Source organism: Palaemon carinicauda, chromosome 39 (genome assembly GCF_036898095.1).
Source record: "Palaemon carinicauda isolate YSFRI2023 chromosome 39, ASM3689809v2, whole genome shotgun sequence".
In the NCBI taxonomy this organism is placed as follows: Eukaryota; Metazoa; Arthropoda; class Malacostraca; order Decapoda; family Palaemonidae; genus Palaemon; species Palaemon carinicauda.
The window spans coordinates 16824702-16841073 of record NC_090763.1 but is presented as its reverse complement, the minus strand read 5'-3'; the positions used below and the strand labels follow the sequence as shown (position 1 = coordinate 16841073).

Genomic DNA, 16372 nt, shown 5'->3' with positions numbered 1-16372 from the left:
AAATCTATACATAAGCAAATACGTACAAAATATTTTAAAGACCACTAATGAATGGCACAAGCAAGGGATAGTGATAATGCCCTAACTAGCAGGACAATGCTCTAGAGACTGACCATATATACATATGATCAGTGTCCAAGCCCTTCTCCACTCAAACTAGGACCGGGGAGGGCCAGACAATGACAGCTAATGACTCAGCAGGTAGACCTATAGGCTCCACCATAGCTCACAAGGTTGGTAAGGTTGCACACACTACAAGAAACTATCGAGCTTGAGTGGGACTCGAACCATAGTCCTGCAGATCACCTGGCAGGGACGTTTCCAATTGGGACCCAACCCCTACAATATATACAATACAACATATGAATCTATAAGGATATACTGTATTATCTATGTAATTGAATAAAAATATACACGGAGACAGTACTGTAGATTTTTTATTCTGAGGTAAAGGCGTTATTTATCGTAAGGATAAAAAAAAATCTACACGTTTTTTTTTTCCATTTTAATCTTTTCTACTGACAGCGGTTTCACGGTTACAATTGTTGACCAACGGAATTACACTTCTTTATAGAGACCATCAAGGTGAAGATTAAAATCCCTATAAAATATGTAAACATTGAAAATGATTAACAAATTTCTATAAACAAAGTCTTCGAAGATAAATAATGATTTTTACTACATGGAGCTTCGACATTTTTTTTCAATATGAGGATGATCTTTAATGAAGCTTCACAGGATTTACAAGATAATCATATTTATTCTAATAAAAAAATATGCAAGTTGGTCATTAGTTATTTTGCAGCTGATTGGAGCAATGGTTATGAGATTCTTTCGAGAGTTCATCTATCTTGTGTGGTGTTCATTAATAAAATAGGAGAATTGTTAACTAGATTAAAGATGGGAAAGCTCGGTTCTATTGCAAATATTCCAGTCAGTCATACCATCCCAACTGATGTTATGAAAATAATTAATTAGATAACGTTTTCTGGAAAAGGAAAGCTTGCTAGAAAGTGAAAAGTAAAAAGAATTATGTACAAAGTCAACCAACCGTATGCATCAAGGAGGCCTGTGGTACTACCAGTGATGTATTAACATCATTTATTTAGAGTAAATTGTTATCTTTGAACATGATAGTCCTGGTGAAAAACTACCATTGCTTGTCCATAAAGATTAAAATCCAATTGTCAGACCTTGGGATGGTAGTCACCCTGTCATGCAGTACTTCTCTAAGCTAGAATCAGGATGTTCTAATTTAACAGTATACTCATACTATTAAAATCATCATTATTGAAAGTGGGCGTTTTTGTCAAATTATTTTAACCTAGCTGCTTGCTTAACAATATTTCCAATCCTGATGATCTGGAGGGCGACATACAACTGGGCACTCTTTGTTTATCGGAAAGTCAAACTCTGGTTCATATATGTAGTTTTTTGCACCAATGTAGGTCAAGTTCACTCTCTGTGTTGGGAAAGGCTTCGCATTACCAAATGCTTTGCAGAAGTACGAGTCATGGACTGTGATGTTCAGGCTAGCTACATTCCATAATATTTTCTGCAGATACAAACAAAAGTCAGAATAATTGAGGAGCAATATAGAATAGAGTAGTTAGTTTTTATACAAAATCCAATTTACACTACTGGCAATAACATAAATATAAAGGTCAAGATAAGGGGTCTGCACACGGTCAATATTTTGTCGACAATAAGATTGGTTTAATATTTTGTAGTTGGCCACACACAGCTCAATATTATTGTCAATACCTTCAGTTCTCACCTGGTTGTTACAGGGAAATAATGTTCTTTGATACTGATATGGCCTGCGTGTCTGTGGCATTGCTATTTTGTGATAACCCCAAGATAAAGAAAAGACGGCTTTGGGTAAAAGAATGGTATAAATAAAGAGACACATTTGGCCAAGAAAATGCACACAATGAACGTAAATTCAGTGAGCCAAGTAATTTAAAAAACGATATGATGATGAACAGTGATATCTTTGATGAATCATTAGAAATAGTGACACCATTAATAATGAAACATAACATAAATGAGATGCCATCCCCGCTAGTCAACGGTTATCTGTGACCTTACGTTATCTTATCACTGGAACAAGTTTTAAACAACTGAAATTAAATTTTGCTATACCTCCAAAGTCCATTGGCCAAATCATCATAGGCACATAAAAGGATACATGAAAGTAAATAAAAACAACGTTTTTGTCCAGTAATATAGTATTAAGTAATCTTAGGGTTGAAATGGTGAAACGTAAGATGAAATGACATTGGACTCATTGTGTTTGGACATATGGCGATACTTTAATTACGGGAAATTAATGACATTGGCTACCACCAGGGGCAGAGTTAGAAGAATTCATAGCTCGAGTTTGACTGTTGGTCTCAAGGGACGGTCTATTAATTACAACTATTTCGGTGCTGTGTACCCAGTCGAGCTTCAAAAAGAATATCATTGATAGCTTTCGTTGCATACACAGCTTGCATTGGGTCAATAAGCTTTACTTCACAAGCCCAAGCAGATGCTAGTTTTTCATGATCATCACTCTCTCGAAGCCGTTTACAAGCAAGAGACACCAACTCCTGTCTTTCATCCAGTGCATTACTCTATGTACCGGAGGGACCAGGAACAGAATAAACTGCGTGTAATAGAAAGAAAATATATACACAGTAGTACACCACAGGATATGCAATGCTTGCTCACCAGAATGCATGAAATATCACACGAGGTTGGGCTGAAAATAAATAAAAGAAAGACAGAGATGAGAAGAACAGAGTATGCAATGGAAGATGAAATATCATTGAAAGGAGAAAGGATTAATGAGGTAGAATCATTTAAGTATTTAGGAAAGGTAATTTTCCACGTTTGAATTTATGAATAAGAGGAAAATTAATTTCCTTGATGGATGGAATGTCCAGTAGGCGGCGTGTCAGTAAGTTTTGCTCGGTTGGTCTTAGGCGGTGAACAAGTCATTCAGCTTCGGACGTTGGACTTAAGCTTTTTGTTTGGATCAGCAAAATGTAGTTATCATGATTGTTTAAATGTAATGGTGTATGTATAAAGAGTCTAAATGCCTTAAGTAAAGACATCGTGTTTTAGCAACGTCCGAGTGCTATACGAACAGTCGTACCCAAATTCAATAAATGAAAAATTTGATTTGACTTAGTTTTATTTGTCCGTCCATACTGAGACATGGAGTATATATAGGAACTATGATCTCCAATACAGGGTCTTTAGAATTAGAGTTTAGTGAATGTTAGAAAAAAACAAATCAGACAATGGCTAGGTTGTTAAATTTGGAAATAAAATCGCCTGAAATTGCAAATAAAAATTAGACTATATATCAATTCAGTAAGATCGGCGTTACTCTACGGGCATGGGTCATGTTATGACAATGAAACAATCTCCAATAGATGTAGTAGATTTGAGATCAAAGCCCTCAGAAGGATATTGGGAGTTAACTAGCAGGACAGGATTAGAAATAATACTATAAGCGAGATTACTCAAGTGCCATATGTGGATGAGAACATGATGAGGGGTTGATGGAGATGGTTTGGGCATGCTCTTCGCCCTCCCCAAGAGAGATTAGATCACCAAACCTTCAGCTGGGCTGCACAAGGCACTAGAAGAGTTGTATGACCCAGGCCTAAATGGCTGAGAACTATGAAGCGCGAAGTAGACGATGAATGGAGAAGTATTGAATTAAAAGCTCAAGATAGAGACGACTGGCGAAATCTAACCGAGGCCCTTTGCGTCAATAGGCGTAGGAGGATGTATATATATATATATATATATATATATATATATATATATATATATATATATATATGTACATATATATGTACATATATATATATATATATATATATATACATACCTCCACAAAATTTACATTCATACAATAAAAAAAATAGGGAAACCTAACATATATTATGAAAGTATAAACTAACAATAATATATCTCTCTGCTTCTGTTTCAGCTACCAAAATCGCAGAATGAGTGGGAATTAGTAGCCAATGAGTTCTATGAAAAATTTAATTTTCCTAACTGCCTTGGTGCCATAGATTCAAAACACGAGGCAATCAAGAAACTAGCAAAGTCTGTTCGATTTACTTTAATTATAAGAAGGCCTTCAGCATTGTCATGATGGCAATTGCTAATGCAACCTATGAGTTGTTGATGGTGGATGTTGGTGTCAATGGCAGAGTATCTGATGGTGGAGTGTTCGCTGTATCTCAGTTTGGAAGGACGTTCGATGAGGAGCAACTATACATCCCTAAACCTCGGTGCTTTTCAAACAGTGATAAAGAACTGCCGTTTAAATTTGTGACAGATGATGCTCTTCCGATGTCAGAGAACTTAATGAGGGCCTATTCAAAGTCTGATTTAGATGAGCGACAACAAGTCTTCCCCTATAGATTGAGCCATGCAAGTAGATTAGAAAATGTATTAAGCATTTTGACATCTCAATTTGAAGTACTTCAAAACTGTATTAATGCAGCACCAGAAAAAGCAAGAATGATTGTGTTAGCCGCCTGTTGTTATTTACATAATTGTGGCAAAAGAAAATATAGACATTTCTTTTGATGAACACATAAATATGGAAGAATCTGATTCAAGTGATAACATTTATGAAGGTTTAGAACGTGCAGAAGATAGTAGTATAACCGAAGCTTTGTTAGCGGCTAAAAGGTATAGGGGTCAATACTGTGATTATTTTAATAATGAAGGTGCTATTCCTTGGCAAAATCGCAAGCATTAGCTAAATCAGACATTGTTTAAATTTTGGGAACATTTCTTATATAGTTTGCTGCTACTAAAAAGTATATTGTTAATACTTTAGCAAGAACATAGTCAAATTTTGGAGAAAATTGTTATATATTTTATTAGTATTAAAAATTATTGCTAATACTTTAACAAGAATGGTGAAATGAAACCTTTCAATGGTTTTTCTAAATGCTTGTTGATTCTTGGGCTGTGCTTTTATATTAATATCTAGAGAAATATATATGAAATTGCTACTGACATTTTCAATTCCCTCTGATTCAAGAGAATCATCATCCTCATTAGCCATGGTGCTGAGGGATTCTGCAGGTGTTTCTTGATAGCCGAGGAAAAGCATTTCATCGAAGTACCACAAAGTTGGCTCATAAATGTCTTCTGTTCCAACTTCTTTGAGTTGTTGATCTTTGCCTCTTTACGGAAATTGGTCCTCAGCGTACAGTATTGAATTTCTTCTTTACATCTATAATGCTGGCTTGAAGAAGCTTTTCCCTGTATTTCTTTAACAGAAGTTCATAATCCTTCTTCTTTTCACTGTCCATAACGAGGGCAAAGCCTTATATATCCTGATACAATCGAGTATAAACGCGCGCTCCGCTGATTTCCCTTTCTGGGCAGACACCTCCTCAGACATGTTGTCCCAACGACAAAAACCTTAGAATTGACAAAATTGACCAATACTACCCACAGACGGCAGAAATCTTTCACTATCAAATCGGAACCATTTGAATGACTCAATACTATTGAACTGCCCATCATTCTTAAATCTACACGGTTTTTATGATGGGCAATCTCGAGTTTATTGTCAATTTTATTTACGGTGCGCAGAACCCTTTAATCTAGAAAAAAAAATTCAGCCAAACTAGTTTCTCTAAGCAACAGCTCACTTAACCTACACAATCTAACATACAACAATGTATATTACTGATAGTCAAGACCAATTAACAATTGCTATAGCGCCAAATACTTTTTAACCATTACCTTACCACTTTTCTTTTTTTCCCTGTTACTCACTTGCATTGCATTTTGATCATCTTGAGTATATTTCTGTGGTTCAAGTGCCCCGTTCAGGAGGCGTCTTGTGACGTTAAGCATATCAGGTCTCCAGGTATTACAGCCACCCCACATTCCAGCCAACATCTTTACTCCATGCAGTGGGTGGTCTCGCATTGCATGAAAACACTGGTGAGGTATAAGAAAGTTCACCTGTAATAGATTTATTCACATGGCAAACATTCTGAGTTCTGCCACCTAGGAAATGTTTTTAGAACATTAAATGTGAAAATATAAGCAAACCATTTATGTAACCTTAGGTCTTTTTCACGTTTTTACTCCCATGTGATCATGTAGAAGATGCTAGTGTAAATATCCTGATGGCAGGTTAGTGATTATGGAATTACTGTACTGTATATACAAAAACTGATTTACTCGTGCACACGTCAGTACTAAGTCTTTCATGCAATTATGAAGTGCACAAGAGTATCAGTCATCCAGAGTTAATATAAATCATATTAGACAGGTTTCCTGGTATTGAATTTCATGACATTTTTTCTAAAAATGACAATTTCTGCAAAAAAAATTGTATTTTTTCCTAACATACTTACCAAGAACTACTTTCTCTAGGATATCTGGGAGCTTCAGCTCTCCCCCGACCAGAATTTTCTCCCCCAATAGGCCCGTCACCCTCCCAGTACGACCTCCCATTTGGACCCATAATGCACCTAAAAGGACCTCTCTGGGTCACACATACCTAAAGGATGCCATTCTAGTCTGAAATAAAACTAGCGATCTCAATTCCTATCGAGAGGGGCTTCCGTGGGGCAGTAAACCAAAAATAGTTCGTGGTAAGTGTGTAAGGAAAAATTTTTTTTTGCAGAAATTGTCATTTGTTCCATGATTCTTATCACGAACTACTTTTTTTAGGATACTCAGACTTAGGAGTCGGGGGAATGGACCCAGGTAGGAGAGATGCAACTATAGGTCGAGGAGAGGGGGTCGGGCCTATTGGGAAAACATTCATCCAAAGATACTGAAGAACCACAGATAACAGAATGGAACACTCACCCAGACAACGTCCTCTTGATCCCATGGTAACTACCCGGTAACCAAGGGGGTGGGGGGAGTAGGGATTTGGGACACTCTACCGCTCCCTGTTCAGCATGAAGTAGGTAATGTCCAGACACCATCAGATCCTCTGTTGTGCAACCACGAACGGGCCAAGTTGACCCCTCCCTGACACTTGACGGGAAAGTATTTTAGGTCATGTGACGTAAAGGTCCATTGCCTCCTCCACACACCTACTCTCAACACCTGATTGACTGCCATGTTTTTTTCGAATGCCAGTGAGATACCGATGCCCCTGATGTCATGTGGGTTGACGGAACCATCGAGGGCTCACCTTTTGATGCACACACCCTTCATATCATCTCCCTCAGCCTGAAGGAAATAGTGCTTTTGGAAACTGCTTTATTCACTCTCCCTGTAGCCAAGAGCAGGTTCTTAATGGACGGACGGAGGTTGGCGGGCCTAGAGAAGTACTTCCTTATCGCTCGGACCGGGCACAGAAGCAAGATCTCCAGGTAGCTTGATCTGGGTACGGAGGGGATTAAGAACTCTTCGAACCAGTGGTCTGCCACCACCGGGTTCTGCGTTTTGGCTACGAAGAAGGGGACTAAAGTGAACACCAGCTCTTTCCACCCTTTGCAGTGAGAGATATCTGCCGAAAGCCCGTGGAGTTTCCCTACTCTTGGAAGGGGCCAAGGCCAGTAGGAACACCGCCTTCAACGTGAGCTCCCTGTCTGTAATCTGTCTTAGAGGCTCAAACAGTGGCTTCTTTAAGGCGTCGAGCACCTTGGTGACGTCCCACTCAGGGCCTAGAGCGCTTGCTGCAGGCATGACTACTCAGAGCTTCTTATCAGCATGGAGAGTTGCTTGGATGACCCCAGATTCAGACCTTTGAGGAGGAAGAACTGTCCCAGGGCCGCTCAGAAGCCCTTCATCACCGGGACTGACATACCCCAATTAAGCCGTAAGTGGACCAGGAAGTCAGCTATGATGGGGACCGAGGCGTCGACCGGCTTGATGTTCCTCCTGGCACACCACTTCCCGAAGGTAGCCCACTTCACCTGGTATTTAGTCTTAGAGGATTCCCTAAGGTTTCCTGTCATCTGTATGGCCGTCCTTCTGGAGTAACCCTGCCTCCTTAGCAATCACTATATAATCTCCAAGCGTGAAGGGAGAGGCTTGGCAGACCCTCATGGAACCTCATGAAGTGTGGCTGTCTTAGCAGGTCCTGCTTTAGCGGAAGGGGCCAGAGGGGTTCTACTGCTAATTCCATCAGGTCTGAGAACCATTCTTTCTCAGGCCACCATGCGGCTATCAACATCCTTTTTTGCATTCCCCACCCTTCGCAGCCGCCTGTTGATGGTCTGACGTAGCAGGCTGAATGGAGGAAAAGCATACACGTCTAGCCCGTCCCACAGGTACTAGAATGCTTCCTCCATTACTACCTCCGGGTCCGTCACTGGGGAACAGTAGACTGGCATCTTTGCATTCAGCTTGGTCGCGAACAAGTCCAGACAGGGGGATCCCCAATTCCCTATCACGGCTCTTGCCACCTCTGGATGTAGAGACCATTTGGTCCCTAGCCCCTGGCCCCTCCTGCTGAGTCCGTCTGCATCCATGTTCCTTTTTCCCGGAGTGTACCTGGCTGGCAGGGAGATGGCGTTGTCCTTGGCCCATGAAAGTATCTCCTCTGTCAAGACGTGGATCTAGCGGGATAGGAGGCTGCCCTGCTTCTTGATGTACGCCACCACGGTGGCACTATCGCACATCAGGGCCACTCTTCTTCCCATCAATGAACTCCCCACCTCGAAAAGGGCCCTCTGCACCGCTAGCAGTTCAAGTTCGTTTATGTAGAGTGCCTTCTCCTAATGAGACCAGAGTCCCGATGCCAACTGGTCCACCAGATGTGGCCCCCATAGCTCCTTGGATGCATCTGTGAAAAGCAGAATCTCAGGAGGAGGATCCAGAAGAGAGACCCCCACTAGAGTATTTCTCCGGTCTAACCACCACTGGAGAGCATTCCTGGTTAACTGGGATGGGGGGGGGTGCCTCACTGAGTTGTTCACCTTCAACAGGGCCCGCAGCTCTTTCAGGTCCCACTGGACTGGGCGGAGCTCTGGTCTTTTCATTGGAACAAGCTTTTCCAGGGACACCAAGTGTCCCACTAGCCTCTGTCACTCCTTCAGAAAGGCGGCGTCCGCTCTGACGAATAGTCTCGCCACTTCTTCCTACCTAGCAATCCTCTCCCCTGCAGGGAAGGCCCAAGCTTGCACGGATCATATCTCCATCCCCAGATACGCTGTCCTTGTAGTCGGGGAGAGTTGGGATTTCTCACAATTAAGCATCAACCCCAGTTCCATGCAGAAGGCCACTAACTTGTCCCTCTGCCTTGACAGCTCCTCCCGGGGTTATGAAAGGAACCAGTTATCTAGGTACCACAGAAGTCTCTTCCCTTTTTGTGGGCCCACTGGGAGACCAGGGTAAAAACTCTGGTGAATACTTGTGGTGCGGTAGAGAGGCCAAAGAAAGGATGCGACTCTGGAAGATCTTTTCCTCCCACTTGAACTGTAGGAACTTCCTGCTGGAGGGGTGCACAGGGACCTGGAAGTATGCATCCTTAAGGTCTAGGGACAGTATAAAGTCCCCCACTCCCATAGCAGCCAGGACTGTCCTCAGGTCTCTACTTTAAAGGGAGTCTTGGTAATGAATCAGTTGAGTGCCAAAAGGTCGATGACTGGCTGGCAAACCCCGGTAGCATTCTTTACCAGGAACAGGCAGCTGAAGAACCCCAGCGACTCTGGTTCTACGGGCTGGATGGCTCTCTTCGTGAGCATGTCCGGGATCTCCTCCTCTAGAGCTCACCTTTGCACTTCCTCCTTGGGCTGAAGGGACAATGCTTCCCAGCCCGGAATCTGGGGAGGCAGGGACTCTAAGAAGGGGATTTGGTATCCATCTCGCAGCACCTGGACCGTTCAAGGGCCCCCTCCTTGACCCAACCATTTTTCCCATCTTCATTTGAGGCATCCCTCTACCCTCGGAAAACACAGGGGAGAGGGGTCTCCCACCCTACCTCCTCCTAGGGAAGCGGGAATTATGGTGACTCCGGTTAGCAGGGGCTTCGCCCCAATTCCTGGCTGAAGGACCGGACTACCAGATGCCTGGCTCTTTGCCGGAAGTAGTGATGGCTCACGGGCTGTGGTCTCGGCCTACTCTGTTCCCTTGACTGGCAATGGTGTCGATCCGACAAGGATGACGATGAAGACATCTTGTGGAGCATCGCATCTTGACTCTTCCTTCTCCATTTAGCAAGGGCCTCTTCCACTTGGTCCTCTGGGAAGAGTCTCCCACTATGGGAGTGTTTCGTAGGGCTCGTAGATCCCTGCCTGGGAGCCTCCTTGGCATCTTGCGGAGGATGGCGTCCCTCCTCCAAAGCACCCAGTTAGTTATTCCTGTGTAGGATTGTCACGCCAGGAAAGAGACTGGTCCCTCGTCGCTCCACTCCGGACGTCATTTTCCAGGGTGTAGATCATGATGGCAGTAGACCAGAGGTCTAACCACGAGGGCACCCCACCCATTTCACAAGTTGCAGTCTCCATGGCTGTCACTTCCAGAACTGAAAATACACGGAGCCTCCCGCCATCCTTTCTTCTCTGGAACCCGGAGCCAAAGCCACCAGGTTTTCCTCTGAGGACTGATGTCCTAGACCTAGAGCCCTCCGGAATATAGAAGCGGCTGTGCTTCACCTCCAGGAAGGTCAGCAATCTGGAGGTACTGCTGGATCTATGACACTCCTTGGTCAACAATACTGCTGAGGCGGTGTTCTGCTGTCTCTTCCCACTCTCCTGGGAGAGGGGAACGATCAAGGAGGGTCTGGGGTGCCGTAGCGGCGCTCCAGGCTGGTGATGTACCTTTTTTCTTGGCCGGAAGCGGGCTCTGGAAGACCATTCAACTTACAGATGAGGTCGAGGACTGTTTGGAAAACAGATGATTCCTCCCCTAATTAATTCTTGGGAAGGTCCCTCGAACCATCTTCGGAAGCTAGAGTAGACTCCCCACCTACTGACCTGTCACTCTGAGGTCCTTCCCACGGTGCCGGGGAATGACCGTTCAGAGGTTCTGCCTCTCTGATAGAAGGGGCTGCCTGACATCCTTCCTCCCCACAGCCCCTCTTCAAGGCCGGGAAAGAACCCAGGGACCTGTCTCCGAAAGACAGTGGTCTGGAGTGGTAGCGCTTCCTTCCTCAGCCCTCCGTTCTCTCCCGCCGTCCGAGCCGAGGTTGTGGGGAGCGGGTCTGGGGTGACATCGACCATCGGATAACAGTCTCATGGGGCGGGAGGAAGCAAACCTGCAGGCCCCCACTCTGGGAAGTGATCCCTCGGTGGTGACCTGAACAAGTTCCAGGGAGGCCCGACCAGATCTCTTGAAAGCAAATGATCGGGAGCCGATACCACTCTCTAAGACAGGGGAGCGACTCCCTGAGGCGAAGCAGTCGCCGCACATGTGGTCAGCAGGTACGATGTCAGCCCAGACTGGGAGGAAGATTGCCGGCCTGGCTGGCCACGCCAAGCCATGGGCAGAAGAGATGACTGTGCCGACTGTGTAACGGGATGCTGGCTATACTGGCCAAGTCATGATGGCGACGACTGAGAAGCAGCTGGCTGGGCGGTCCAAGATGGTGGTGCCTGGGCAGTGGAAATTTGACATGCGTGGTCGCCATTTGGTGCTGCTGGAAAAGGTGTGAGAACCACCGCTGTGCTGTGCGCTTTGTCCTGAAACAGGGGACCAAGGCTCGCCAACAATTCTCTCCTCACCTCCTCTACTACCGGGCTGGAGTGCCCTAGGGGGATCCCCAAAGGCTGGGGGAACAGGGGAAAAGGCTGATTCGACCCTACAGGGGGAGAGGGGTGCGGGTTCCCCTCGAGCACACTCATACTTTCATCCAGGAACACTGGGAGCCCTAGAGACGAAGAAGTCCTTGAAACACTGGGAGCCATCGAACAACCCGAGCGAGGAGAGCCAAGACTCGCTGCCTTTCGACTTGTCCTTCTTATTCTTCTTTTTCTTCTTAGTGGCCATCCTGGTCCACTGAGCCTCATCCTACCTGACACACTCCTCACAGATATCGCTTAGGGAACACACACGGCCACGACACAAGGTACACTAAATATGAGGGTCAACTACCATGTAGGACAGAAAAGCTACACAGCTTTCCACCCATACCCGCACACCGTCTCTGCACACGCACAGAATCCATGCTGAACGAGAACACAAAAGGGAAATGAATAATCTAACACACGAGACACAAGTGAACAAGATCCTGAGTGAGAGAAGGGTGAACCGCACGTGATCACAACCAGACTGGAATAGCGTCTTTAGGTATGTGTGACCCTGAGAGGTCCTTCTAGATGCATTATGGGTCAAAAGGGAAGGTCGCACTGGAAGGGTATGGGTCAAAAGGGAAGGTAGCACTGGAAGGGTGACCGGCCTATTGGGGTGGGGGGGGGGGAATTCTGGTCGAGCTGAAGCTCCCAGATATCCTACAGAAAGTAGTTCGTGGTAAGAATCGTGTTGGAACAAATGAGTTTTTCTCAAGGTATATCTCATTTAATAACCAAATTAACCTGGCAATGATAATTTTGTTGACATACACAGTTTTTAAAGATATGCTTGGTGATACAACAATTACTGAAGTTACTACATAGATATATGATAGTAATAAAGGCAAAAACTACTCACATTGCCACTCTTTAACCAGTCTTGAACAGCATCAATTTCTCGTTGAATTATTAACGAATCTGCATCTCGAATCGAGAAATAATCAACCAACGAATCTCCCATTGACGCAAACCTCCATACTCGACCTATTGACCGACTTATGTTGCCAAGCACTGTGGATGGCAATTGTGATACATTATTGACTAAATGATCATAAAAACAATTATAGTATAAGTAACCTACATACAAACAAGATATATTTCAGAGATGGGTTCTCTAGTTGAAAAGTATCCAGCTTCTGAACCCTAACTGTTTAATCTGTTGTTTTCATTCTGATAGATTTTCTAAAATTAGTTAACAATAATAATAATAATAATAATAATAATAATAATAATAGTAATAATAATAATAATAATAATAATAGACTGAGAACCATACTGGCCTTCACAAGGATGTTTCTCCCAAAGGTCTACTTTTTCATAGACAAAACTGATTGCCCAGGTCGCTGTCTAACATCTGAGTTGAGGATGAAAACTACTTGGGGAAATGAATGTGAAAAAAGTAAAATATCTGCTAGCTTAATGGTGTTATGTGCATTGAAAACCCAAAGTGTACTGAGTTATTCTTGTATTCTAATCTGATTACATATACATTACGCCCTCCTTATCAGAGTGTCTACCATTCACTGGGTCACTTATCCACAGCCAACCAGATGGTGACTAATGAAAAATCTACCAGCGGTGGCTGCTTTCTCATCCATGAGGTCAACATTTGGAACAAAAAAGAGGTTATGCTCCATTCGTCTTCATGCCTGCTCACCAACAAGCTCACTCAGGCAGTTGCTACAAGCTAGCCCATAGTACTAGCCTGATGAGTCATCCTTTGACCCAAGCATCGAGATACATTCAAACTACCCTATAATTAGTGTTTTATTCTGCATCTTCTATAACAAGTGTCTGCGAGAGCTTAGAAATGCACAAACAAAGGAAATCCCCTTCCTGGAGAAGGACAACATATTTGATTTGATGAAAAAAAAATAACTCGTTTGTGAAAGTAAGAAAAGAACAAATCTTCGATTCACGAGATAATCGACACGAGGAGGGGGATGAGACTTGCAAGCATCACTACTACCGGTGCTAAAGTAACCTCTGTGGTAGTGATATTGTTAATCAAAATCAAGTCTTCAACAGAAGAGGAGGAAAAGGGTGAAGACAGTGTACAAAGGTTAAGTGAAGTGTTTCGAATGTGTAAAGCTTTGAAAGACAACTTAAAAGAATATGATCCTCATGTAGAGTGCAGTATTAAAGTCATCAATTGCCTAATGGATTATATGCAACAGACAGACGATGAAACAAAAAAAAAAAAAAAACAGAAACAATAGTTGCCTATCATGATGTCCTTCCCAAAGGTGAGGAGAGAGAGATAGAGGGTGGGTCTTAATATTGTTAATATTATGTTGTTCTGTTCTGTACTTTTATTACAGCACAGAGTAATGCACAACAACCTACTGTGATATGAAATATAAAGTTGTGCTTGAGTATATAGTCAAGGATAATAATAGTCTAAATAATTTTTTTTTTTTTTGTGGCTTTACTAACTTCTTCGTCTCTAATTTCTTCTCTGAGTTCAACATCCGTTTTTCATTTTGCTCTTTAATTTTGCTGACCTTTGTCCACTTTCTCTTGCATTGTATCATATAGTATTAATTGCATAATTTTACAACATCTATATATATTCATGAAAATTCTTCACTATCAGTAACTTTTGGCATCATCAGGGAGTTCTGCATATAATATCTGCAGTTAAGGAAAATATATTGTATACTGATGATAAAATATTTAAATGGTTTGCTGGTAGAGTACTGTATTTATTTGGCCTATCACTATTTCTTTATGATGATTCTCATTGCCACACCACCTCCTTTAAATAGAATAAATCCTCTCCCAGAGGTCATGTAATCTAAGCCTTCCAAAGCTGTAGAGGTTCATGTATCAGGATTCAATGTAAATTTCACTAGCTGCGTCTTTACTGTACCAATTAAAACCGTATACTATTTCGTACTAGACAGAATGACTTTACAATACTGACCTGGCAGTCTTTCCACATGGCAGAGATCAAGATGAGGATATCTGCACGCCAGATCACACAGCCAGTTCCGGATGGTGATGTTTTGCGTGTCCAACCGAAAGTAGAACCGAAGGTTCCATCCCGGGTATGCTTTAATAATTTGGGGCACTACACGCTCAAACCCTTGGAAGTAATCATTTTTGAAGTTTCCAAAGACTGAATAACTTAGTACCTACAACGAAGATTTGGGCAAAGAAAAATCATTAATTCTACAGAGAAAATGAGACACTTTAGGTCTATTCCACGTTTTTTTATATTGGACGATATACTGAAGAAATAGATTCTAACAATTCCTTTTCAAAAGTAATACTGAAAAGAGCAGCTTTGATTGGAATCTGAAGAACGGGACCGAACTAATAATGTGGCTAACATATAAGCAATGTTTAAAACGTTGCTTAAACAATTGATGTGAATGGTTAATTCTGTATGTATAGAAAGAAGACATTCAAATACGCAGATAGAGCAGTATCACAGTTAACCCTACAACAGCTATCAAGGGAAACAGACAAATGCATTACTTTCTGGCCTGGTCCTCTAAAAGTTGCCCAGTCATTGCATGTCGACTCTCCATACATCAACTTCATCTCCTCAAGGATTCCATCTGAGGAGGCGAAGGGGCCAGGGCAGCCCGGGGGCAAGCGGGATTCGACAGTCCTCAGACAGGAGCAGTTTTCTAGCTCAAAGGTAACATTGCAGAGGCCTTCTGATCCAACTGGATTTCCAGCTAGCAGCCAGACTGCACGAGGCCACCGTTGTTGTCCACTGAGTATCATTACTGACACCAAGAAAGCAAGGCTTATCACACAAGCTAATTTTTTTTGGAAATTATTGATGCCTGCCATTCGCTGAAAAACAAAAGGAAAATAGGATTTTTTTTTCATAGTTTATTGACAAAATGTTATAACAGCTTAATGAGTTTGTTTGACCATGATAACGAGCTAAATGGGAACTGGCACCTGCCAGTATGTCATATAAAATGGTCAAAAAGATATTTCTCTTTTTGTATCACAATACAGTATAGTACAGATAAATGAATTGATAACTGGCTTTGCACCTGGTCTGAGTGACAACCATATCCATAAACTAGCAGCAAGTGTTATTGCCAATTGGCCAATTTTAGCTTAAAAGATATGTATATATACTGTATATATATATATATATATATATATATATATATATATATATATATATATATATATATATATATATATATATATATATATATATATATACATATATATATATATATATATATATATATATATATATATATATATATATATATATATATATATATATTTGTATATATATATATATATATATATATATATATATATATAAATTATACGCTAATCTAACATGTAAGAAAAAGAAATGGACGTGGGCAGGACATGTAATGAGAATGACAGATGCCTACAGAATAACAGACTGGGTCCCTAGAGATTGCTAACGAACTTAAAAAGTTTGATGGAGTGAACTGGCATAGAAAGACCATACATAGCAGCAAGTAGAAAGAAATGTCTGAGGCCTTTGTTCTGCAGTGGACTAATATATATATATATATATATATATATATATATATATATGTATATATATATATATATATATATATATATATATATATATATATATATATCATCTCCTACGACTATTGACGCAAAGGGCCTCGATT

The 16372-nt window shown here is 41.9% G+C and overlaps 1 protein-coding gene across 2 annotated transcripts; it reads right to left on the bottom strand.

Annotated features, from left to right (window-relative positions):
* Positions 1-486: 486 nt before the first annotated feature.
* Positions 487-15546, bottom strand: LOC137631499 (uncharacterized). Of its 2 annotated transcripts, none has more exons than XM_068363263.1 (5): positions 15219-15546; positions 14662-14872; positions 12595-12746; positions 5809-6000; positions 487-1555 (listed from the first exon to the last, which is right to left on the bottom strand). In XM_068363263.1, the coding sequence occupies exons 1-5, from the start codon at positions 15540-15542 to the stop codon at positions 1337-1339; spliced, it is 1098 nt and encodes a 365-aa protein (XP_068219364.1). In that variant the 5' UTR covers positions 15543-15546; the 3' UTR covers positions 487-1336. The 2 variants fall into 2 exon arrangements, with proteins under 2 accessions (XP_068219364.1, XP_068219365.1); XM_068363264.1 differs by having other exon boundaries at positions 5809-5976.
* Positions 15547-16372: the final 826 nt, after the last annotated feature.

Coding starts and splice junctions, on each gene's coding strand:
- LOC137631499 (XM_068363263.1), bottom strand. CDS start 15,542: ATGGCAGGCATCAATAATTTCCAAAAAAAATTAGCTTGTGTGATAAGC. Junction 12,747..14,661: donor CCATGTGGAAAGACTGCCAG/GTCAGTATTGTA, acceptor TGCCATCCACAG/TGCTTGGCAACATAAGTCGG. Junction 6,001..12,594: donor ACTGGTTAAAGAGTGGCAAT/GTGAGTAGTTTT, acceptor AATCTATTACAG/GTGAACTTTCTTATACCTCA.